At 37.4% G+C, this 25,832-nt stretch overlaps 1 protein-coding gene across 9 annotated transcripts in view; it reads left to right on the top strand.

The window, feature by feature from the left end:
• KDM6A (lysine demethylase 6A) overlaps positions 1 to 25,832 on the top strand; it is a 154,868-nt gene that overhangs the window by 21,701 nt on the left and 107,335 nt on the right. For all 9 annotated transcript variants that reach the window (XR_004778484.2, XM_050708905.1, XM_050708907.1 and 6 more), the window contains 2 exons: positions 11,185 to 11,293; positions 23,923 to 23,972. Coding sequence is in view for 8 of the 9 variants with exons in the window: in XM_050708905.1 (XP_050564862.1) it covers positions 11,185 to 11,293; positions 23,923 to 23,972 (159 nt within the window). In the remaining variant the exon portion in view is untranslated. The remainder of the gene's footprint in view (positions 1 to 11,184; positions 11,294 to 23,922; positions 23,973 to 25,832) is intronic.

The raw sequence follows: 25,832 nt of genomic DNA, 5'->3' as shown, positions 1-25,832 counted from the left end.
TCTCAATTTAAGGAACTGTCTTTTTAACAAAAAAAAAATCTTTAGACTTTACGGCCTGGGTCATATGTTGGTGGTTTTGCAATCTGATTTTTTTTGCATTTCAGAAACTATTTTTCCTGTAAAGATCCTGAAGTTCCTTCTAAGACTTTGGAATTAATATATACATGAAATTGCTGATGTCTGCCACCGTAAACAGTGCAGGAATTGGTCCTTCGCCAGCTAAAGGCCTGAGTCTTTGCAGCTTCAATTGAAGAGTCAACTTCTTAACAAAATACTTCATCTTTTGTGGATTAAATCCAGTTGAATATAATACATCCATAAAAAGGAGAAGCTTGTCAATAAATGTCTGAAATCCATATCATTCACTTATTTGTGTCATCATTTCATTTTAAATGCAAGCCCTACAATAACATCTTGATCTTCCAAATGTATTTTATGTATGAATCACATGAGCATACTGGTTTATGAATGGTGGTAATAGCATTTGAACTTTCTGACATCAAATGCTGAATTGCACACCTTTTTGGAATACTTTGTCCCATTTCAAATCTCTGGTGATGGATCTTGTACCTCAGTGGGTTTATAAAATGCTGTTAGATTATTGTTAAAGAATTTTGAATTTTCTCCCCAGTTGTGAGAAACAAGCATTGATTTCAGTGCTTAGAGATACTGATTCAGTTGTTCTGAAAGTCAGTGTGGGTGCAACACAAGGTAAACATCAAGTTAAAGATTTGCTTTCTGTACAGTGGAATTCCACTTACCTTGTGCAAATGTTCATTTTTAAAAAGTCTACAAATAGTCATTTTTAGGAGCTAAGATGGTCATTATAGTTTAGGACAGGCAAAAGTAATCAACAGTATAGGCAGTGAGCTACCTGTAAGCTTTACAAAAAAATATTTTAGAGAAGTTTGGCTGGTTTGGAGGATTGGGGGTGTGTTGCTTTTGTGTTGTTTTTCCTGATATGTAATAACTTACTTTTGAGGTAACTTTGTGATCCATTCATAAAATTCTAGAGTTGATCATGGTTTGAAGATAAGGATGCTATTCTTGTTTCCGATCATTTCAAAAATTCTTAACCTATACTGTTTAAATAGGTTTTGAATGCAACCTTTTAAATATTATTAGATTTATAAGGACTTAAGTGTAACTGTTTGTAGAATCCCTTGTTACTGAGTGCTGTTCCCAATATTGCTTGAGTTGGTGACTTCTTGTCCCCGAGTATTACAGCATCGTGCAGTAAGCTGTCCAGGTTAGGCCCAAGAGAAAGGGGTTATTGTACTTTTACCAGCTGGACATGGTAGAAAAGAACATTTGCAAATCTGCTGTTGGAAGGAATAGCAGCATGATGGAATTGAGAGGAAATTGTAATTCAGGCTAGGTTTGTTAGTGCTCAGCCAAGATAGATGGTGAGATGGCCCCAAACTCCTCAGGGCTTTCCTCTAAAGGATTGCAATCTTCTTTGTGTGTGTGTAGTATGTGTGTATAATATTATTTTCATTAATCACAAAATCCACCTTGCCTTCACAGGGTTATACACTCCTTGCGGGTTAGGAATAGGATAGGTAGAGTCGAGTCCTCTGTGTATAAGTAGGAGCTTAGTCTGTGTCATTCAGCCTCTCTCCTACTGTGAATCATTGTGGTGACTGCTGGCTTAAAAGTGGGGTTGACTCTGGAAACTGGTATTTAAGGCACTTGCTATGAGTACTGACCACTCAATTTAACGTTTTTGTTTTGAATTGGACAAAGTCCTGATTCTTGGTCTTTCATGTCCTAGATGAGTGGGTTTATTGGATGTGTGAAGTTTCTGAGCATTTTTTTTAACCCTGTGACAGTAGAATTGTTTTCTGGGCTGCTGTATTTATTAGAAGCTGTGTCCTGTAAAGCTGCCTCTGTTTTCTAGTCCAATAGCACCTATCAAAACACGTAGAGATACATAGAGGAGCCGTGTGAAGCTGGATATATACATGCTTTTCCACTTGTATCTGTCAATATCCATCTCTATGTCAGATAGCAAATTTGGTAGGGCTCGGGAAGCATCATTCTGCAAGGAAGCCTTGTGCCCGGTTCAGATAATGAAACCAGTCTCTGTTGAGAGCCTGGGTGGCCATTCAGCCTGTGGCTACTGGATTCTTCAGGATGTGTTGCCCGTGGAAATTCAGGACAAAGTTTCCCTTCTCAGAGGGCTCTGTTGGCAAGTTCCCAAGAAACATCTGAGTTGCTGTTGTTGCCCTGAAATCTGTGCGAGCGCTCCCCCCACGCCCTGCATTGCTGCATGGCGCAAGCAGACGCTATTGCTTGCCTTGAATGAGGCACAGCAACTCCTCCATCCAGTAGCGGGGCTGCTTATTAGTTGTGTGACTCTATCAGAGGCTGTATCCCTCCTGCTTCCCCGCTCTAATTGCTCGCAGCTCAGAATACCCCATAAGGTGGGAGAGGTGAGGGATTAGGGCGGGCATTTGCAGGCATTAGCAGTGAGGAGCTGCAGCTCTTCATGGGAATTATTGTAGTGCTTTTCAAGGTGACTGGGCATAAAGTTCTTCTCCAAAGCATTTTCCTATGCAAGCTGGTTTTCATGCACGTTTGGTTATATTCCAGTGTTGCTGACATTTATAGTTGAGTGGCTTCCTCGCTGTCTAAGCATAATTAAGCAGGCAGCGGAGGAGTGGATATATATGAATGGTTGTGGAAAAGGAGGATGATATGTAGAGAGGTACCCCCATGTGAGATTTCAGTGATACAATTAAAAAAAAAAAAAAAGTCTTTGCAGGGAGCTGCTCTTAGTATACTGGCTATGCTAACTCGAAAGGTACCAGATTCTGAGGATCCTGGAAATAATGGTACTTCAGTACTTGAAACCAAGGTCCTTCCATTTACAGAATTTTTGCTCATTGTGTCTAAATGCGGCTTTACCAATTTTGTGTCTCCTGTGGCGCTGAAAATTCCCTATTTTCCAACCTACTAACATCAGTTCTTAAGCTTTCTTCATAAACAGCTTCTGTCCCATTTTCATCTCCATCCTTCTAAAATAAATCTTCTTGTATTTCAGACTAACCTATCAATAATACTGAGTTCTGAAAATTGAGCCACCTCTGATGCTTGAACCCCTTTGGAACTGAATTTTAGACTGTTCAAGTTTAACAGAGCAGAGCAATTGCCAATTTTTAATATTTTTATAGTAGCTACACATCTGCATAATCGTGCATTTAAACAACACTGAAAAATCATTCTGTTCAATCTGAAACTAAGTATTTTCTCATATTATTTTTGTCCGTCTTTGTAGACAATTTCTTATGGACATGTATGTACATTGTTCTCTTTTCAATGCTTTTATTCATAACTTTTTTTTCAAGCATCTTTAGTCACTTCTTTGTTGCCTGCCTTGTGTTTGATAGCTGATAGTCACTGTTGTGTTTCCCAAGACTTGTGTCCAGATCAGCAGTTTTTTGCATGAATAACAGTTATTAAGTTGTAAACTTTTTTTCTTAAGTAAACTAGGCAGCTGTTAATGCAAACTCTGGCTTTAGTTGGTCTTCCCACCGTGTTGATTTAATTTTATTTCCAAAGTTATTTACACAATGAAATCAGTAACGCAATTTAGTTGATGTTTGGATGTTTGATATCTCACTAAAATCTTTATGAAAATCTTTAGCCTCCCAGGTACAACTGATTTAATGTTTTCAAAAGGATAAGTTTGTCTGTTGGAGTTAACTGAAGGGTCATGTCCTCACATCTTGGTTGTGATGTCCTGTGTTCAGTATAGTTCCGAATTGCTAGAATAAAATCAAATTAATTAGTCGAAAACTTTATTGTGTAGTGAACTATTCATTAGCACTAGAACAGTTGCAAAATTAAGGTGCTGAAATCCAACTCAAAACATAATTACTGTGGAGAATAACAAAAAATTCTGCCTATATTCTCTGGTAAAAAATCAGCCATTTCAATTGCCTGTGAAAAATCTACTGCTTGCTTAAAAAAAATAACATTAAAAAAAAGTCTATATAAAAATAGAATGCAGGATTTGGCGTGATGAAATTCCATACAATATTTGTCATATCTCTTGGGTCTCCAGATTATGAAATGTTTTCCAAGTACAGGATAGAGAACATTCTGTTCACTGGTCGTTCAGAATCTGTTTTAATTTCCTGTATAATTGTGTGTGTGTGTACATTCATACATACATGAATTTATACATTTGTAAGTACATCTCACTGTATTTAAAACAAATAGCAGGGGTTTGGATCCTAAAGGTGATCTCAGAATTAATGCAGGGTGATTCACTACATTAACTTCAGACAACTAATTATCCATCAAAATGCCCTTAGTTATGCACACCATCAGCTGAAAACCACAGAGCTTCCCATATTCCCTTTGAGAAGTCTGTGCTATTGAGCTTACACCTGTGGCAGAAAGCACTCAAATTATTTATTGGCAAAACAATCACCAGCAGCTACTTTGCAGCATGGCAACTGGAGCAGAAGCAAGAAACGCATGCAGGAATGGCTTCAGGAAAAGAAGCTACTGCTTATGAGGTAAAAAATAAATAAAAGCACGATAATACCCATGTTGCCTGCCACCTGCTTGATTATTTATTTTATTATTTATTATTTATTTTATTATTTTATTTATTAACACTGGGGTTAATACCCAGTGTTCTTGATCTGCTGATGGCAAGTTTGTTTTTCCCCACTCTGCTAAAACGTCACTTTTCTCCACTTGCCATTGATTTACATATATGCTATTTTGTATGCTGCTCTGCAGTTCTGTGCTTTTCATGAAGTATTACCTCCCATTTTTCAATGATAGTAGGCTTCAGGAAGAAGTATTTCTGAGTTCCTAGTGTCTCCTTTTCTCCATCTGATTGTAGCACTTGTTTTGGTGATAGTATTTCTCTGCAGTAGGTTTCTAAATTGTTTTTTTTATTTTACTGTTCGTTTCTTATGGTGATGGTGTGCTTCTTTCATTCTACAACATTTTTTGTTTGTGACATTTACCTTTCAGATAGTTTTTATGTTAATTTTCACTTGTAAATTCAGCAACCGTGATTGTACTTCTGCCATTTGCTTCTTCATCCTCTCTCTCTTCTCCTTCCATATTCTACTGACATTAATACTTGTAACAAATATTTTTTTTCAAATGATGGCTTACCATAGAAAAGTTCGAGACTGCAGCAGTGGCTTTTTAAGAAACTTAATTGGTACTGAGTTATGCATGTAGCTAACACGTAACTGCTTGTTCTTCTTTCTTGCTTGCAGTGTTTATTCTTGTGAGCCAGTTCATGGAGCGGTAGCCAGGGGAAAATAAATTGGCCAAAGCTGGTGATGCATCTCTTGAGAAATCACGTGCAGAGAGGATTAGTTTCCATTGCTGTAAAGTTCTTACTGTCCCTGAAACAACAAGGGCTTCTGATCATCTTAGTATTGCTAGTAGATAAAAATTAAATTCCTGACATTCAAATATATTAGGGAAATTTTTGCTAAAACAAAAATACTGCAGAGGTCAGTTCATTTTTTTTTTCCTCGAGGCCTAAGCTGATTTGGGCATGAGCACGTTTGTGTCCAGCACACGGTGCTTTAGAGGCCGTTGTATAATATGGCCCACGTTTGAAACACAACAAGAGCAAACTTGTGTTAACATGAGAGAGAAACTTTATTTAGAACACAATATGAGCTTCACAGAGAGAGAGAGAGTATATAAAGAAGTCTTGAAAGCTCTGCTGGGAATTAATACTGAGTATGAAAGTAAGGGAAGTTTAGAGTATTGTGCCAGCCACAGAGAAGGAGAGCCTTTAGTGGAAGATATGCTGAATTAATATAGGTTACCTTTCATCAAATATGAATCGTATGCTTTTCTTTGCGGAAGTATATGAACTGTTCTTTTTAGTCATCAATAGCTCAGGAGTTGGTGTTTATCCAGGCAGTCATTGATGGGGGAGGATGGTTTAACTTGTGAAGAATTTGGGCTACTCTTTTTTCTCTTGGCTTAGCTGAAGGTAGCCTTGAAGGTAGACTTCTGTTGTTGCAGAGCAGGAACTAGAACGAAATCAAGAGGTTCTTGGGATGGTAGCTGGCACTGTTGTTTGAAAATAGAGTGCATTTCAGTGACCCGTGGCATGGAGGAAGAATGGAGGAGCAGCCTTTCAGAATACCCGCTTTTGAGACTGAGGTGGGGAGAATGGGCCCAGCGCATCCATAGATGCCTGCTTTCCTGGTCTGAAGATAGCCCTCAGACCGACTGGCAGGAGACTGTGATCATCACTCCAGTATCCAGCACTGTCTACAGAATTACTTTCTTTTCCAGAAGGTTAAAATATCCCTTAAGAGCTAATTAACATTTCATTTCTAAGCATTAGTGTAGTCTTCCATTTGTGAAGAGTCCGCTGGTGTCTACTAAGGTTTTCTCACGCAATTTTTTCGTGCTTCTAGTTCTCAGTACGTGCCCGCAAAGCCTGAACGTTCAGATTATTTCTTCCTAGAGAAGCAAGAAGAAAAAAGCAGGAACTGTTTGTTAGTTTTTGTTTCATGCGCATATAAATAATGCTTAGTATTTTTGTGTTCTGGTCTTTAAGGCTCTAGGAACATCTTGGGTGTTTGAATTTTTCGTTTTACACTGTTGTCTGCTTCGGCTTGAACTGTTGATGTAGTTTTTGGCTTTCTGTGGTTGTCTTTTTCAATTTCAAGTAAAAAAAATTGCTGTGTCAGTGCACTCTTCCATTTTCATACCATTAATGTATTAAAAAATGAATAATTTACATTTCGCTATGTTTAGTCATTTAGTCCTGCCACTGCCATCTTAGCCAATTGCGCTCATCGAGAGTAAGGAAGGACATCATTACATCATCTTCTTTATAAACAAAAAAGGCTGTGCTATTCCATCCCCCTCTGCCCTTTAAGCTGTTTAACAGTAGTTTGAATTTGTGCTGTAAAATACAAATAATTGCAACCAAATTTGAAAACATTTTTTCTATGTATTAGATGATGCAGAAATAACATTGCCCTACATTCTCCTTTACCAAGTAGATCTGTAGGATGTATGTATCAGTGGCTCTTGTATAAAATACTTTGAATTCTGATTTTATCTGTTGGATTTTTTTTTTCTTACAGTGTATTCCCAACTCTACAGTCTTTCTTCATGAAAAGAAATCATGCTCTTAATAGCCAAAATAAGCTTTTCTTTTTTTCTCCTGTGGAAAGGGGGGAAAAAAGTAACATATTTATTTTAGTACTCCACAGAAACTTAATGAAAAGCTCTTGCAAAAGAGGGAAAAATTACTCCAATTCCTTTCTGTTTGTAGTAATAAGTAGCGAACGTACAGGGGTTTGGTAGTGCTTTTTTTTAGGTAATGATTTTTTTCTCTTATAAACACACAAGAATGTTTTGTGAGCTTTTTCCTAGTTGATAAATGCATAAAAATAAGTTGTTGTTTTGTTTTTCCTTCACTGGGTTGTATTTAAACTTGCCCTTGGAATTGATTGTTGAATTTGTCAAATCAGACTTTCCACCGTAACTGGCTCTGAAGCCATAAGAGGAGTTTTGTAACCGTCTTGTTAGAAGTGTTGGCAGTGGTGTGTTACTTAAGTTTGCTTTTAATCAAGCAGGTGGCAGGCAACATGGGTATTATCGTGCTTTTATTTATTTTTTACCTCATAAGCAGTAGCTTCTTTTCCTGAAGCCATTCCTGCATGCGTTTCTTGCTTCTGCTCCAGTTGCCATGCTGCAAAGTAGCTGCTGGTGATTGTTTTGCCAAGTTTTTAAATTTTTCAGGTTTCCCTTTTATCTTTGTGTGGCCTTGAACAAAGGGAAGGAAGTGGACGATGCTGTGTAGCAATCTTCCTTTTCATTTCAGGGTCTTTCTCCTCCTTGTTACCTTGTCAATGCTAGCAATGCTCAAGCTCCATTGGGTGTGCTTACTTCCCTGCATGGTGTGTATTTATAACAGTACTTAGAAATCTGAGTTTTGTTTTTAGTTATTTCACTTGTAGCTTTCTTAGAATTCTCGGTGCATCAGGATGTTTTAAATCACTTGCACAAGTGGTGTCATAGATGGCCTTTGCAGTTCCAGGTTTAGTGAAATGAGATCTTCTGATCGCAAACACAGATAGCGGTGACCTCCCTCTTCAAAACGCTTTGCATCTGTCATGCAGCCAACAGCAGCTATCTCTTACCTCTGCAGAAAAATACCTGTTCCTTTCTAAAGTTAATGGAAGGGTCTGGTGGGGAAGAAAGTTTCTCAACCCAGACTGAAGTTGACCAGATCAGTTTGTCTAGGTGGATCTGCTTTGGCTGGTAGGAAGAGGTGTAAAGCAAGGGGTGCTCTTGCTTTTGGTTTCTGTTTCATTGGGTTAGAACGTGCTAGAAGACCATTGAAAAGTCACGTGAAATAACCCGCCCAAATACGAGTGTGCTCAAGTGTAAGTGCTTTCCTGACAGCGCTCTTTGTCGGTTGGAGACCAGCTGAGGCCTCCGTGTGCTTGATGGCACTGCCAGATTGCTCCAACAGTTAACTGTTACTGAAGGGGAAGTTCTGGTTTGCAGCTGTGGTGTCCAAGCCTTGCCTTCTGCTGGCAGCAGTGTTTGTAAGATGGTTTAGCTGGGTCTTCAGAGCGTGTTCAAAGACAAAGGGAAAATGTGCCTCGCTGAGAGTTGGTCAGAGTTCTGGGAAAGACTTGGACCCAGCTCGTTGTGTCCCTGCTTTGTACAGAGCTTCAGATGCATCTTTTAATGAGGATTTACTTGGAAAGGGACGGGAGTGTTAAGGGTCCCTGGATGCCTAGCTGTCTAAGTGCATATGATTTATAACTTCCTTGAAGATGCTGTATGGAAAAATCCTGTTATATTTGTTCATAAAGTCAAGTTCCCCTTAAATACCTGTAGCTGTCTACTTAAAGAAATAAAATAACCCCAAGTTCCTCTCCAACTAAATGTTCAAGCTGCCAGTTGTGGTAGCAGCTTCTATGTGCTCTGAGCAGTGACTGAACTGTGGAAGACAGCGTTAATTTCAGAAAATGTCGTAGCGTGAGCATTCTCTTCAGTTCCAGCAGGTACAGGGTGTCATCAGAAAATGGGAGGTCTGTCTGCAAATTCTGTCCATGATAGTAATGTTAGAGGCACCAGCAAGGATTGTCTTAGATTTGTACAAATCCAGAGATGACACCAAAAAGCGGGGAGAGGGATCAAGGCACAAAAAGCAAAATAATGCACTAGAACATTTGCAGATGGCAGCGGGTTCAGTGGATGAGCCAGAATGCTGAGAATTGGCTCAAACACACACAATAATTTTAAGAAATTCACTTTAAGCTTGCGTGCTTTGGTTCTGATTCCAGGGTTAATTTTCTTTAGATTGAGAGTTGGCTGACTTCGAGAAGTATTTATAGGGGATGGAAATAAAATTAAAGGAGTAGTAGCTTTGATTAATTGTCAGCAAAATCTCAGTCTTTTCAACGCAGTTTGGTGAGTCAAAACTTGCAGCATTAATGAAAATTTCTGCACCAGGTTTTTTATATATATATATATATATATATAGGCAACTGCATTTCTCAATTTAATATCTTGAATATGGCCAAATACCTGCAGTTTGAAATATGTAATTTAATTGGATTTATCATGTTGTTTCAATACCATACATACACCTAATAAATTTAATATAGATGTGATCCATTTTGCTGCAGTTCTGCAGCAGCATAGCTTTGTCTTTATCAACCAGAACTTCTGGTTTTGAAAACAGACCTAAAAGAAGGTTACAGCCAAGAACCACTCATCCAGTCACTTACATGGCTTTTTGTCCATTGAGTGCACAGAGACCTATCTCATAGCTTTCACTTTGGAAAAATAATGTTAAAACTAGCATAGCAAGGTAAAAACAAAAAATTAAAATACCTATTAGATCAGTGATTTGTATTCTCCACTGATTTTTTAACTATTTCATAATATTTCCTTATGTTTTGATGACATTTCTCATTTTGAGCATTAATATAAGCGTGCATAAAGTAAATCACAAATATGGCCAAACCGACTAATTTAGAAATTGAAATATTACGGGATAGATTGACATGTTCCCCCCTATTATTCACAGTTTTAATGAAACAACTTAACTTGTCATTTTAGACTAAATATTAAGGTTGCTGTAATAAATTGCAATCAAGCAGTTCGTAATTGCAACCAAATTTGACATATAGTTAAACCATGAATTGTTGGAAACCAGGGACTAGCCAGCTGGAGTTGGAATTCACTGGAATTCCAACAAGCTTTTGAGAGCAGTGAAGTCTTCTGCCAGCTCAAAGGACTTTCCCTCCCATTTAAGTTTGTTCAGCTACTTCGCTTTAATGGCTGGTATGTTCAGAATCAAGAATCTGGAAGTTCAAAAAGTTGGGAAACTTTGATTTGTTATTTTTCCCAGCCTTTCAGTAGGGTCATGAGGTAAGAATATCAGAGGTTAAGGATCATGACCATTGTGATGAAGAGAAGACACTAGTTCGTTGGTGTATTAAAAAAGCACTGAATATGCTGCAGTTGTGTGTGCTGCTTACAAACGTCTAGGGCAACTTCTCTCAAAGTAAAATTCTTTTCTATTTGAATTCAGGTTTCTAACTTTAGCTCAGTCTACAGTGAGTGTGCAGTAAGTGGAGGGTAGTAAGAGTACACTTTGTGACATGACAGAGGTATGCGAAGAGTTAGCTTAGCATATATTTCCCAAATATCTATGTGAATTGCCCAAGCAAGTATGTTAAGGTGCTGTATTCAGCTTCAGCTGGGAAGCTGTGTTTCAGCTTAGTAAAAACTAATGAAGTGTTTGGTATAATGAAACGTGAATCCTTTAGAAAAAAACACAATGGGAATAAAATGACTTAGAGGGGATTCTTTCTTGCAGATTGGAAAAAATGAATGAAATATTTTATTTTTAAATAAATTTCATTTTGTTTTGTGTTTGGGTAATCAAATATTTCTGGAGTCGAGATAAACCAGAGAAAACTTCAGTTATTCACTTACTATCAGTTTGTATTAGAATCGTGAACTTCAAAAAACTATTGTAATACTTCATTTCTTCTTCAAGAACTAATGCTAACTATAAGATATTTGGAGTGTAGACTTCTTCCATTGGAGAGCAACAATTCTGTTACTTCTCAGAAAATGTATTATTTGCTTTAGTTAAATACAGTATTTTGAAAACCCTGTATTTCTTTTTCCCAGGCTGTTCGCTGCTATGAATCGCTAATTTTGAAAGCTGAAGGAAAGGTCGAGTCTGATTTCTTTTGTCAGTTAGGTCACTTCAACCTCTTATTGGAAGATTATCCAAAAGGTAAGTGGTTTTTATTTTTTAGTATTTCTGGTAAATATCTTTGGGGGATTGTCATTTGATGTAGGTGATAAATTAGAATCAAAAACATTTGGATAACTCACTATTTTCTCGGCTTGTATTATATTTCAAAGCCCATAACAGAGTAAGACTGATGTCTTTATGAAAGCACAGTTGTATTCTAACTTCTTGATCTCTTTTTTTAAATTGAATTTTAATTGGAAAAAAAAAACACGCCAAAAGCATAATATGCTGCTGATGCAGGTGCGAATATGAAATTTATGTAGTTTACTATGTAATAATACCACGCTGCTTGTTTTATTTTTCTGGGTCGCTATACGACTACAAAGTGTTGAACTCGTACCTCTGAAGGATTCTTTTTTGGGGTGGGACAGATGGGAACTGCAGAAGCTAACAGTGCTGTAGAGACACAGGTGTGTAGAGTGAGCACCTGTCCTAGATTGGCCTCATGTTTTTGGCCTTCATGCTTGTCCACAATCTCAACAGGTTAGACCAGGCTGAAAATGTTAATTTAAGAGCAAAAAACAGCATTTAATGGGTGTTTTCAAGTTCTGTTTTAAACACTGAGTGGGAGAATGGGTGCGTGGGTTTTCTGTGGGGAGGCGTTGTTATTTTAGGTCTGTTTCTTCAGGCTTTTAAATTATTAAAAGCTTTTTGCCATCGTTTCAGCCCCTGAACATATAACTTAATGTACATTTGTGCTTTGCTGTATATGGGTCAGTAGACTGCTTTTTTTGGTAGAGGTGTTGATTTGAAAGGTACCCTGCTGTGTTCCTTCCTGAGGCGTGGGGCTACATCTTTAGCTTGTCCTGTTGGCTGTTGATTGCATGCTCATTGTCAGCCTGGCATCTGATAGCTGCCTCCTTCCAGTGGTTGTGGAGTGTTTAGATGAGCCAAAAGTCTGTGTCTAATGTAAAACTGTATGAGTTAAGGTTCCTGGAAGCCTATCTTGTCTTTGTTTTTTAGGTGACGGATGTTTCAATTTGTTACTACTAGGGAGGAATTTCCAGTATGTAAATTTAGAAAGCTTTGTATGATCATTATTGTCCACCTTTTTCTACTGAATACATGGGGGAGCTTAGGTACCTTTGTACCCACAGCTTGTACCTACTACGCCCTGTCCAGCAGGTATAATGTAATGTAACCATGGATGTTTCAGATTCCGTAGGCATGGCAAAACCTTAAGGGAACGTGGTATGTTGTATGTTGCCTATAGAGTTTCCTGAAGAGTGGTCTGACTTCATGCATTTTAAACTTTTAAAAAAATTATGTAAGAAAAGTCTGCCACTCCCTCTGCAAATAAGTTATACTGTTGTTTCTGATCAGCCTAATACAACTTGGCATGGTGTGACTGCAGAATGGCTTATTGGATATACCAGTTACACAGAACTGTAAACAAGCATGAGCATAAGAAATATTTAGATATAAAAACTTGTATTAACATACCGGTATTTTCTTAGATGCTGCTTTAAAGTCACATCTAAATCATGAAGTCTCAAAAAGTGAGAAAACTAAGTTAGTAGTGAAATACTTGGATTAAGGGAAAAAAAGATGGTATATTCAAACAAATGGTGTAGTGGAGAAACTAATACTAAAGGAATTTTGATGGATGGGAAATACAGCAGTGGCTCAAGGAAGTTAGTTTTTTTGATTTCATTGAGGAACACATGTTTTTGTTCACAGGATTTGTTGACATTCAGTACCAATGACTGTAAAAGTATTATTCACGATGCAAAAAAAAAAAAAAAGTATTCTCTAATTATTTCACCTTTTCAGTCTGAAAGAACTAGAGTGCTGGTGCATTGCGTTGTAAATTTAAAGTGCGAATAAGTTTGTTCCATTCTGTAAACTTAAATTCTGACGCTCTTAATTATCAAACACACTAACTGCAATTATGGTTAATTTTTTAAATATTTGAGATCTGAAAAGTAAAGGGAGTCCAGGAATGTACTCCCTGACTAATCTGACTTTTAAGTCTTGAAGTTCCAGAACTGTAAAATGCTGCAGCAGGCCATTCAGAACTACAGTGTGTCTAGTCTGAGATTAGTCTTGGATAAAGTTGTGGAGAAGTTGATGAAGAATGTAATTAATAAAATATCACGAGTAGTATGACTAATGCTAAACAACTTTTTTTTCCCCTTGGAAGCCTGTTAGTTATTTTATTAACTACCTTTAATAAATGCATATGCTTGTGCATATAATGTAGGAAGGTGTGTCTTTATTAAAGGCAAATGTCATAGTGTTCTTTGTTTATAAATGTTTGCAGTATAGTTTGTGATAAGTAGAACAAAATTGTTAATTGCCTGCAAAAGTACAAAAAGTGATCAAGATTAAGCGATGCCAGGTTGATAGAGATCTGTTAAGAGCTTCATGTTTAAATTTTCTTCTGGTTTGATCCGTCTCTCTTAACTTTTTTCACAAACATGTTGACAAACGTGGATCACTCAGGTGTATTCCGTGCACGTTACTATTTTCAGGTTGCTAGTAATTTCTTATGTATGTAGTAACAAAAACCTGTGGGTCACTTATGGATAAGAATTAGGACTTGTCCTGGAAAAGAGGGACCCCGAGAAAGATTGATGGCAGGTTACTGCATGTCATTACTGGAAGTAATACGGCAAGTACTATCCTGGCACTGTGCGCACAGGGAATATCAGTTAGGAGCTTGCTGACTTGGAATGCAGAATAAGGTGGTGGCAGATGCCTTACTGAAGCCTAAGTACAGCTAGCATATGTTTTTGCATTTTTAACTGAAACCCATTAAATGTTGTAGTAATTTCTCAATGTGCGTTATGTTTTCCATCGATTGTAGCCACTTAATTTCAGATTTAATAAGTTTTTTCATTTAAAAACAAAACAAAAACACTAGTCTCCAACAAAAAGTTCTGATTTTACATCAGAAATTACTGGATGAAGTTCGTTCTTTCTCTGTATTATGTCTGATGTCATACCAGGGTATCAAGATGTTTTTTCATAGCATTTAAAACTCCTGAAGCTGGTCTGCAGCTTGTACTTACCCTAAAATGCAGTGTATTTGAATCGCAGTTGTTACCTAAGGGGTTTTCTCTACGTCCATGGAATTGAGTTGTCCTGTTAATGTCACTCAGCTATCGTTAGGAGAAGGTGATATAGTCAAGGCATCAACCTTGGGCTGATTTTGAAATACTGTGAGCTACTGACTCATATGTTCGGACAGCAATAACCAGGGCAGATTGATTCAGTTCAGCGAGCATGTTCCAAGGTGGTTTCTGTGCCCAGCATTTGTCTTCCTGATCATTATGGGTCAGGATTTGGCTTCAAGTGTTCACCAAATGAGAATGTTCATTCCTCCCAGTGAAAACTTTTTTTTTGGTAACTATAATCTGATGTCTTCCTCTCTCTCTCTCTCTTTTTTTTTTTTTTTTTAACTAGGCAACTGTTCACCAGTTGTTTGATTGTTTCAGAAGCTTCCAAAACCATTGTTCCCTGGGCATGTCTTTAGCGGCATCACCCACCCGCTTGCTGCTGCTCTCTGCTTTGTGCAGGCACAGCTGAATGTGCAGCTGTGTGGGGAACTGGTCCAACTGAAAAATTACCTAGCAGAAGTGATGCAATTGCCCCAGAATGTGAAACCTCAGCCTCGGGTTTTGTTGGAGGAGGTTGATGAGTGGTCATGTAGGCTTGTGGACCCAGGCAACGTTGCGAATCCAGTTAAGACTCTATAGCATATACCTGTCATCTTTGTTGGCAGCTTCATTCCTTTTTTTCTTTTTTTTTTTTTTACCAGAATTAGTCTTACAGGAAGGTGGTGCTACATCAGTACTTGGAGATGGTTCTTTCTTCTTTTTCCATGACTCTGGTTTTCATAAGGAGTACAGACTGCAGGCAGTGATCTTGGAGGTTTTAGTTGTAGTTGAAGCCTGTTTGAGCTCATGGACTCTGACTGACATCATCCGTGTTTTCCTTGGGGATCACTGTATCTATTTTGTAGAAGGTTTATATATATGTGTTCCAGCCCGTGACTTGGAGGAGAGCTAACAGTTGCACAAGTGCAGGCATACTTTTATTATAGGCCACCTTGAATTTCTCTTCTCTGAATAAAATTCTTGAAAGTAGAAGTAGATAATGCAATTAATGAGTTAAATGGAAAAAACGTGCAATTATTCACATCACAGTTACTAAAGCGCAATAAATACTGCACTGAAATAATTCTTACCGCTGTACTCAAGTGTGATGTGTTACGTCAGTGTAGTTTTAATAATTTTGTTTGTAGATAGTGACTGTGTTGTCAGAAGCACTAACGTAAAATATTCTAAGTAATTTGTAAGACAGTATTACTTACTTCAAGGGAATTCTTAGCAATGTGTAAAATATTCCCCACTCATTTATTAAACACTTTGTTTTTATGTAGAGCAGCGTGGTTGCAAGAATAACTCCCAAATTCAACAATGTGCATGGTGTTCCTTTATGCTTACAATTCAAGCTTTGTAGAGATTTTTTGATAGTGGTTAATGTTTTAGGCTATCAGAACTTTCAAGGAAAGTATTGCCGGTGGAAGCCATTTCAATGTGCTGAGTTTGGAGGTAATCGAGTAGTAGGCATGATCTTACAAATGTGAGAGAGAAGTTCCCAGCATAGATAAGATTGTGCAGATTGCTGCTGCCTTGCTGCTGGGCTGGCTTTTACCGATGAGTCCTGGAAGAACTGGAATGGAGTTTAAGGATGCGAGCATCTGAACGAGCAGAGGAAGAGGTGGCTGTGTTTCAAATAAGTGAGATTATATTTGTGATTTTTTTTCTTTTGTTGCTTGTAATTGTTAATAATTGCCTGGAATTGGGTTGCTTCTATTTAAAGCTGTTTATATCATCTTCAGGATGGTGTTGTTGAGTTTCAGGCAATTTAAACTATCACATGAAATTCCTGTAGAAAGTAGTAAGAATATTCTCCTAAGCTTACAAGACAACAGTGCTCTTTATAAATAAAATCTTGTTTCTCTTTTGTGCCTGTGTTTTTTTATTATTATTAGTAGAAGCTTCTTATTAAAGAATATAACTGGACCATGTTTTCATGTTTTTGACTGAAATTTTTCATTTTATGCAGCGTTTTAAATGAATGCTTATTTGTTAAAAGCCATTTTGTGGAATATGCTCTTTGAAGGATTTTGAGCTACATGTGGTTCTGTTGTGTTCCTCCACTGACATTCTCAATTTTTAAAGATCTTTTTTACGGTAAATATATGCTGAACTGGAAGTAGTTCATTATCTAAAAGATCTATGTAATAGCAAACTCTTTGTCATAAGTAACTTGTTTGTCTTGCACATTTAGTTAGTCTTCTGTGAGGATAGTTGAGTAAGATCATGGGATATTGGGCTTCCCACCAGTGTGCCACTGCATTATATTTCAAGATAGGGGTGTGTATTTGTTAATAACATTACTGAGAGGACTTTCTGATATTTTTTCTTTTGTAAATGTATGATTGAGTTGCCTTTGTGTGTTCACGTTCATTCTGTGTTAAAAAGGAAGACGTGCTTTAGGTTTCTTTGATCACATCTTTTTGGTACTTTAAGCACAGATCTCTGGAGGAAACTGAGAACAACCTCTTCCCTGAGGCCTTAGAACAAAAGACCTTAGCTATGTTTTGCTGCTCTAACTTCCACACCTTTTTTTTTTTCTAAATCATTGACTCAACCTTGGAATTTCCTCAACTTTTGATGTTCTTAATTCTGTGGTCCAGCGGTGTGCACATTGCTAGGTTAAAGCACTATTGTGGAGAAATCCTTGCACGATGTAATCAGCTGTTTCCATAACCTGCAAATGTCTCCCAAGTGTTTAATGAACATTTATTTTTTGTGACAAGTTGTCAGATTTAAAGCAATATATGTACCTTATCTTTGCTTCCCTTCTGCTGTTCTTCAGCTTATTTTCTGTTACCATTCATTTTCACACCAGATAAGCACTAGGAATTGTTCTTTGCTTGTTTAAAAATTAACAACAATAAAAATGTATTTAAGAAAAGGACCATTTTTCACAGAAGAATATGGAGCTTTGAGTTGCTCAGGTTCTCTTCTCAGGTGTATGTCATCAACTTCAAGCTTGCCCATAACTTTTTGAAGTTTAGCAAGCCAAAAATATATGGTGGTCACATTTAGCCTTGCAAGGTGCCACTAGATGGTGTCAGTATGTAGTTCACTTTAACCTTACTTTGGCTCCAAAATACTCAGCGTTCCATGTTTGCATCACTTTCAAAGGCCTCTTAAATTTTCAGGTATCATCAGAGTAGGCAATAAAAGATGTTCATTTATGACTGTGATTTGTGATTGGGTGTGCTAGAAGACAAGTAGAAGGATGTCATTCAGGCAGTTCTTGATCCCCATTTTTACCCTGCTTCACTGATGCAATTATGTAATTTGTGAAGTTTTACCATTTTCCTATGCAATTAAGTAGATTTAAAGAAAATAAATTCTGAAACCACGTATGTGGCAATTCTGTAAAATGTATTTTGTTTTCTCTGTGAAATCAAGGAATTAAACAGGAACAAATCAGGAAACAGTATCATCCCTGTCATGACGGTGAGATGTCCATTGACCTTAGTTATAGTAAGAGAAGAAATAAAGTCTTTGGGAGAAAATAAGGAAAGGCTGTATCATTCTGTCCATGTGTATCTGTAGATGCTGCAAATGGGTGGTTCTGGGTGGCTGTAAAAGCATTTTAGTAAGAGGGAACCAGTGGAGGGTAGCTGTAGGACTCAGGGAAGGCCAGCACTGCACTCAGTGGCAGAGGCAGGAAAGATAGATTATGGCGTAGCTCAGGAGGTTTCTTGCTGCCCAGTATAATTTTAATTCTTTCAGCAGAAAGATAATGTTTTTCTTCTCAGAACTATTTTAGCCAAACACGGTTTTATTCGCATCAAGCAATATAGGTGATTCTGATTGCTCTGAAAACCTACGTATACTGTTGGGGCAAACAAGACCTTTTGTCAGGTTAGAATGGCGAATGCTGTGTCTGCCACTCAGTATGCTGCAGGATTTTCCAGGACCTAAGCATAAGGATCATCTGTTAGGCAAGTAATGTAAAATTGCTAGGTTTTGGAGAGTGACGTTGATTGAAACAGTGCTAGCTTGAGTTGATTTGATAAGTAATGAAATACAGGGCAAAAGGATGGAGGTAGGCTACCAGGAACCACTTTTGTAGGAATTACTGAGACACTTGTCTGGTATTGTTTTAGATGTCTGAATATGATTTCTCAGTTTTGTGTTTTTAAGAGAATTTTTTGTGGTTGACAAGGTGATGCTATGAATGGAGTTGAGAATGAAGAACAAACAAGGGTTTTGCATGCTGAAAAAAGAAGTTTCTATATGTTTAAACTCCAGCAGTTCCATAGGTTTAAGAATTTCAGTGGTGGACTTTTGGATTTGAAAAGCTTATTAATAAGCTCCTAATCAGAAGATTGTCTGCTGAATTCTGCTGTGCTTAAGAGTGATTTCAAAGTGTTCATTTCATTTTGGTATTCTGTAGCCCTAGATTAGTTTTTAATGGATTTTTAAGGCTCGTTGTAAGTGGCATGTGGCAGAAGTTCTTAGATGCTTAATTTAACTTTTCTGTTCCAGTAAATTTGGATTCCTTTCAACCTTTTCTCTATATTCCTAGTATTCATAATGTTCACATTATTTGTGAAAATCTTACTACTTGCAAAGCCAGTTTTATTTAGAGATCTCTAGTATTTAAAGATCTGATTTGTCTTTCTTATTATATGTGTGTTTTAAATGAGAATTTTTAATTTTTTCCTGGGAAGCCTTTAGATTATGGGCTTATGTAAATAAAAAGGACATTTTAACTGAAAAATGGTAATTTGCTTTAATTTAAAAAACATGAGTTGACACTAAAGTTGAAATGGAACAGTGATTCGCAGAATGTTTTTTTTTTTTTTTTTTTTTCCTGTCAAAAATCATCTTACCTGGGAATGACCAGTGCTGGATGAAAACTAAGAGATCAAATGACAGTGCACCCTTTAATGTTTTTTTTTTTAAATGCTACTAATATGAAATATAATGTTACTAATGATACGAATAAATACTGTAATAATACTAATAAATTAGTATCTTTTGGATCTCTAATAAACCAGCGTGCATTATTCTATGTTTAGAATCATAGCACTGATGAAGCATAGGTCGGGTTTCAGAAGGGGATTTATTTATTTATTTTGCTTAGCAGATTCACTTTTTTTCCCCTTTTTCTTATTCTAGAGTAAGTTTCGTAGGATGAGAGGTTTGCACTCACTTCCTATAGTTAAAAACTTCATTTAGGGGAGAAGTTCCTTGTAGTTCTGTAGCATGCTTCTTAGGTTTAAGTATTCTGTTTGCTCTTCTGAGTCTAAGCCATAGACTCAATGTGCATATCTGCTCACCAGTGACTCACTCAGGGAGTAGAAAGTATGGTGGGGTTCAAGTTCATGTCTTACTGTTTTAAAATCAGTAGGCTATGTGGCTTTTCAGAAATTTTCCTTTCATAATTCGGTTTCTAGCATGTTTTTATATGCAAGATTTTTGTTAGGAGTATGCTTGATTAGGGATCTTTCATGTGGGTTCTGGAAAAAAAAACACAAACTGTTGAATCCCTTTTTTTCCCAGTTTTTCTGTCCATTCATTTTTGCAGCAAAGCTTGTGTTCTTGTGGAGCAGATGTTAATGTAGTTGTGAACAGGGCTGAAATAAACTTTCACAGGTAACTATCTGGAAGTTGAGCACTTAATTAAATACTGAAATTGTGCATGAACAACAGTTTCTAGTTACCTAGCTTTTTTAAGAAGGAAAGGGATACTGCAGGTCTAATGGATCCCTCTGTGATTTGCTGTTGACAGCATTTTCAGCACAACACTGAGAATTTTAGCGTTTCATCTTCAAGAAGTTCAGTGCAGTGGCTGATAGCAGTAGAATGCTGTTACCCTTGAAGGAAAGGACTGTAATTGGAGATTTGACCAGCAACCAGTATGTCATGGTTCAGAAAGACCTGTGAAGTGAGAAACACAGGGAAGAATCACAGAATATCCCGAGTTGGAAAGGACCCACAAGGATCATCATGTCCAACTCCTGGGTCCATGCAGGAACACCCAAAAATTAAACCCTATGTCTGGGAACGCTGTCCAAATGCTTCTTGAACTCCGGCAGGTTTGGTGCCGTGACCACTGCCCCGGGGAGCCTGTCCCAGTGCCCGACCACCCTCTGGGTGCAGAACCTTTCCCTAACACCCAGCCTGACCCCCCCCTGTCCCAGCTTTAAGGATGGATCCCTGGAACAGGTTGCTGAACCCAGAAGTAGGATTGGGCACTTCAGACACTCTAGAGGAGGAGTGTAATGTGTTACCTCTTCCTCCATAAGAGTAATATGACCTTTCTTAGAATGAAGGTCTTACCTTTTTACTGTGTGTATGTGAAATGTGCTTCATCAGGCCATGATTTTTGAGTACTCGCTTTTAGTTGTGGCATGAGGCCGGAACTAATTTCAGTGATTTCAATTGTTACTGTGGGAAGCTGCTGGATTTTATTGAAGAGTGCAAGAGGTTGAAAAGAACTTGATTTACAAACGTCAGGACTCTAAGGATAACTAGTAGAATATAATGGAGCAAAACCTCTTTTAATCTGTGTTTTTTTTTCCACGTGGTAAATGGAGTTGCTAGTACTTCTCTGGGCAAGTTGCTTTAAAGCAGTAGCATTAGTGGAACCTAGCGTCCTGTGCCTCCTAATTTCTCTCTTCCACTGACAAGTGCATGCTTTGTCAGTCAGGTCTGAACACAGTGCATTCCTTCGTATGACCTCTCCCATTTTTCAGTGCTGCTTAGCTCTGTTCCGTTGCCTCTGGCTGGGGATCAGGGCCGTGCATCCTCTGACTGTCCAGAGTTAGGAGCAAGAATAAAACTGGAGCTGTACACCTTTTTGCTGTACTTGCATAAAGAGTAGGTTTGGTTGTTGATTGTCAGTAAGGCTTTTTTTTCCCTTCAGTCTTCTGTTGTTTCTTTGTTGTATTTTTTTAAACTGTTGATGTTTGTGAACTTATTAGCAGTGCCATAACTCTATAGGGAAACGTGTGTTACAGCTTTCTTGTTTATAAAGGGTATGCCCATGCAAGTGCTTATGTATATTTTGACACCCTCACTGAAAAGGTTCTCCCTTTTATTTTGCAAGTATAAGTCTTTAGCATTGTATTTGATGTTCTTTTCATCCCTTTGTTTTATCCATATTCCCTGTATAATTGACTACAATAGTTACTTTTTAAAAATAATGGATTGTAAGAATTTCTCGTTTTCCTAAGTCTTGCATCATATGGTGCTGTTGACTTAAGTATTTGAAATATGCTTTAACCTTTAAAATTTGGGTAGTTGCTGCTTAAATTAAGACAATTTTTTTTTCCTTTCGTGTAGGTGTGGTGCATTTCAACAGTGTTTTTATGTTTGTGCTTGTTTTCCTGTTTGGGAGGGCAAAGTCATCCCCATGTTCAAAAGCTAGTTATGCTTTTCTATCATAAAGTTATTAATGATACCCAGGAAAAGGTGAATCGGGAAGGAGGTGGTTTTCTGTTATCATGAGCATATAGTACCCAGCTTAGTTACAGAATGTGACTGAAATATGCTTACTCTTAACGTTCCTAAACTTATGTTTGGACTATGGTCTTATACTTCAGTTTGTACTGATTCAGGGAGGGAGTTGTATTCTTAAGTTCTGAAAGGCTTAGCCTGATGGTGTAGTTTTTTAAATGGTTTTATTTAGTTAAGTTGCATGTAAGCGTGTATACTCTTGGCATGTCGATAACGTAACGGTGATGAATATTCTCCAAATTTTTTCCTACCCTGGGCATCCAAATGAATCCCAGTTTAGAGCACCAGAACTAGAAGCTGGCTTTTCAGGGAGCTGCAGCAGTGAGAGGCGCAGTATAGGCATGGTTCAGCACGTACCACCTAAGTGTGTAAAAACAGTGGCATCGGGCGTCCAAAGACGGACGAGTGCAGAGGTGGGTGCAGGTTGCCGTGAGTCATACCCATGCTGTCCTGAGTGGAGCAACGTGGAGCGTGAGGAGGGCAGGAGCAGCACCGCTGGGGGTGTTTGGTCCCCGGTGGAAAACACATGGGAGTATCCTGCTGGGAGATGTTATAGGCAGAAAAGCTCCAAGCTAGTTAGAAAGAACAAGCCATTTCTGTTCTTTATGTAACCCAAATCAATGGATTTGAGTAACAATACCAGTAAGCACTCAATCAAGAAGATCAGCAAGAGAGCTGTAAGGTTCCGGAGTTTTGGTAGTAAGCTGAGCGGGAAGGAAAAACATACCAGAAGAAAACAGTATTTGCTTTATATTGGCGGGTTTTGTTAAAAACGATAAAATGGCGAACATACTCCTGCTCCAAATGGGATGGTGTATGGATAACCCTTAACAATCAGCATGTTTATTAGCCTGCTTGTTTCTACCCACAGGCAGAATTTTGTAAATGCAATCAAAAATATCTAGGGATACAGTAATAAAGAAAGATTGAAGATCACTAGGGTACAGAATGTAACTAAAGGAGATGAAGGAGGTCTGGGTGTATCCTCTGTGTGTCTTGTCATTAAATATATTTTGTTCTTATTTTGCTTAAGCCTTTATACTTTTAACTTACGGACATGAGCTTGCAGGACAGGCATTGAAGGATGATAAAATTTCACGACGTAGTTCATCCATGATACCTTCAGGAAATGAACCTGCACAAAATACATACAGTTCTTGCTGTCTTAATCTGTTTAGTGTTTGTAATTTTTTCAAAGCAGAGGTTGTTGTCTTGTTGTTTGGAAAATGCATACTACGTAGAAACCATTCTCAAATCTTACGAAGCAAACAGTTGAAAAATGAAACTGTAACTGCAGTGAATCACTATTTAAAGTAGACCATTTTTGATGGTGCCTAGTGCAGTGTTCGTACAAGAACATAAGGTCTGTTTGCATTCTAGTCTGATGTTGCCATATGCCTGTTAGCCAAAGGGCAAGATGTATCAACAGGAATTTTTAGTCAGAAAGAAGAAGGCAGGAATGGTGATTTGAGAAGTGCATTTTTAAGTAGTACTAGTATTCTACAAAACAGAGCTGTTCTAGAGCTGGTTTTCAGCTTAGTCTCAGTCTTAGTAGATGTTGAATAAAATGTAAGCTTTTTTTAATTATTATTTGCTGTTGTTTCTCCAGCTACTGAATGAAAGGGCATGTGAAATTGATTTCTCTTTGTATGTCCCTCTGTACCAGTTCTTTAGAAATTACAGGACATCAGGGAGCATGGTAAATGAGCTACATGATTAAATTTTTAAATCTTAAAGCAGCTTTGTCCAGGAAGAAAATCCCAAAATTTCAAATGATTCCTTTTGTTACAGGATTCTTTAAAATATTGCTTGATTTACATTTGTATGATTAGTAATAAATACACTTTGGGGTTGATGTCTCATAAAACAAAATTATAATCTCAAGGAATGCATTACCCACACCAGGGTACTTACTGTGGCAATGTTACTTTTATTAAACCATTTATCATTTTAATGTTGTGTATTCTGACTCTTAAGGTTTTCTATCTTTTTCTTTAAAAAAAAAAAAGGCAACAAAAATTCAACACTTATTTTTCTTTTCTACAGCATTATCTGCATACCAGAGGTACTACAGTTTACAATCTGACTACTGGAAGGTCTGTATATGCTGCTTTTTTTTCTTTTTCTTAAACATACTCTTGTAAATAATTGAATTTCTTAAACAGATTAGTTTTAGTATGTTTGGAATATCTACCTGCAATTACTTTTTGGCATATTAATTGGGTCTTAATGGAAATGTTCATCTATGTGTGCAATTCATTAAAAATCTAAGCGGAAATAAATCTTCACACCATTTGCTGAAATGACAGATTAGTTAACTTGACACATTTTAGGTTTTCTTTTTATTACCCATTACTTCATTTTTTCTTACGTATCCAATATCTATGTTTGCATATGAATGTTCAGAGTATCTTAACCACTTGAAAGCTGCTGTGCAGGTGTTGGACTTAGAGTAGGAAAAACGTTTTCACGTTGTGTGTTATTTTCATAAATGTCCCTTTCAGTGTCTTAAAGAGGAAGTTTTTAGGTAAGATGGGGAGAAAAACCTGCTAGTATAGATATGTCTCTAAGTCCATGTAAAGGTATGAGGACTTTAAATGGATAAAATTTAAAAATTTCTTAGTGATACTGTGGAAAATAGGTAACATTGCTGTCTTGTCACATGAAATAATTTGAAGCTCGTCATTGAGTCACAAGTGCAGGAGAGCACATAACACAGAGTTGTGTGGTCTTCAGCAGATATTTTCCTGAAGTGTTCTTAAGTACATATTTCATATAAGGAGGGTTCACTCTGGAAAAACATGAATACAGTGTATATGTCACCTTCGGGAAAAGAACATTTTCAATGTTCTTTACATTTTTATAGGGACTAAGTATTTTCTGAAAAATCCTTTGACATCCTTTCCCTTCTGGGAGGGTGGGAAGAGAAAGGCAGGGTAAATAACGGGTAGAAGAGTGAGCCAGAGTAAACATATTTCCATGCGTGTGGAAGAGGGGTCCAGTCAGAGGATCCTAGAGAAATTGTTCGTGTTGTCTTGTGATTCCCCCACTCCAGTAGAAATTGGTCAAGATCCATCGTTGGACCGGCATATTTTGGAGTCAAAGTAGTTTATTTTCAGAAAAAACTGTTGTGTTTTAAACAAGTACAACAAAATTAGTATTCATCTCTTCTTCTTACATGCTCTGGGAGAGTTAAAGATTGTTGTAAATGAATGTTGGAATCTATCAACTAATTAAATGTCTATTGTAATTGTTTCTATTGTTTGTACTCTTCCCATGTTAAGCATTTCAGAATATTTTGTGTCTTGAATTATTTTGTCTGCCTTCTATTCTAATGGCTTGCTATTAAGGGAAGTGATAGATGATCAGTAAATTATTTTCCTAACATATGTGTGCAGGGTGAGGTATGTGAATGTATATATTTTATAGGCATGGAATGCTTTCATATGACTCATAACATCTGCAAGTAAAAGAAATACAAACATCGATTGTTTTGCAGTTCCATTTCAAGAGCAAGGATGGTAGTAAAATGTGTGATCTGCACTTGACTTGTTGAAAGCAGCAATTTCTGTTTGTATTCGATGTGCTAACACTCTAAGGTACTTGTTTGTAGCCCAAGAGTTTGACCATGCTGAGATAATCTCAAACAATTCCGGTTGCAAGCATGTGAGCATTGTCTGGGTTTGACAAAAGAGTATTTTTACTTCTACAAAAAGACAGCACCATCATTTTTCCTCAAGTTGACCTCAAGCAGAAAGGATACTATTTTTTTTGATCTCGCTGAGTTTCTTTGCTGATGTGTAGTCCTAAATTTGGTAGTTTTTCATTTTTACTTTATCAGAATTATTTTGGAGATCTTCTTGGTTTTTATCTGCATGAAAAAGAGCCTTAAAGAGACTAAAATCATTTTTCAGGTAAAACTTTTTTTGTTGAAAATGCTAAAAACCACAGGCTAA

This window comes from Cygnus atratus, chromosome 1 (genome assembly GCF_013377495.2).
Source record: "Cygnus atratus isolate AKBS03 ecotype Queensland, Australia chromosome 1, CAtr_DNAZoo_HiC_assembly, whole genome shotgun sequence".
Lineage (NCBI taxonomy): Eukaryota > Metazoa > Chordata > Aves > Anseriformes > Anatidae > Cygnus > Cygnus atratus.
Note: the sequence above shows the minus strand (reverse complement) of the source record. Positions and strands in the feature narration are given on the sequence as shown.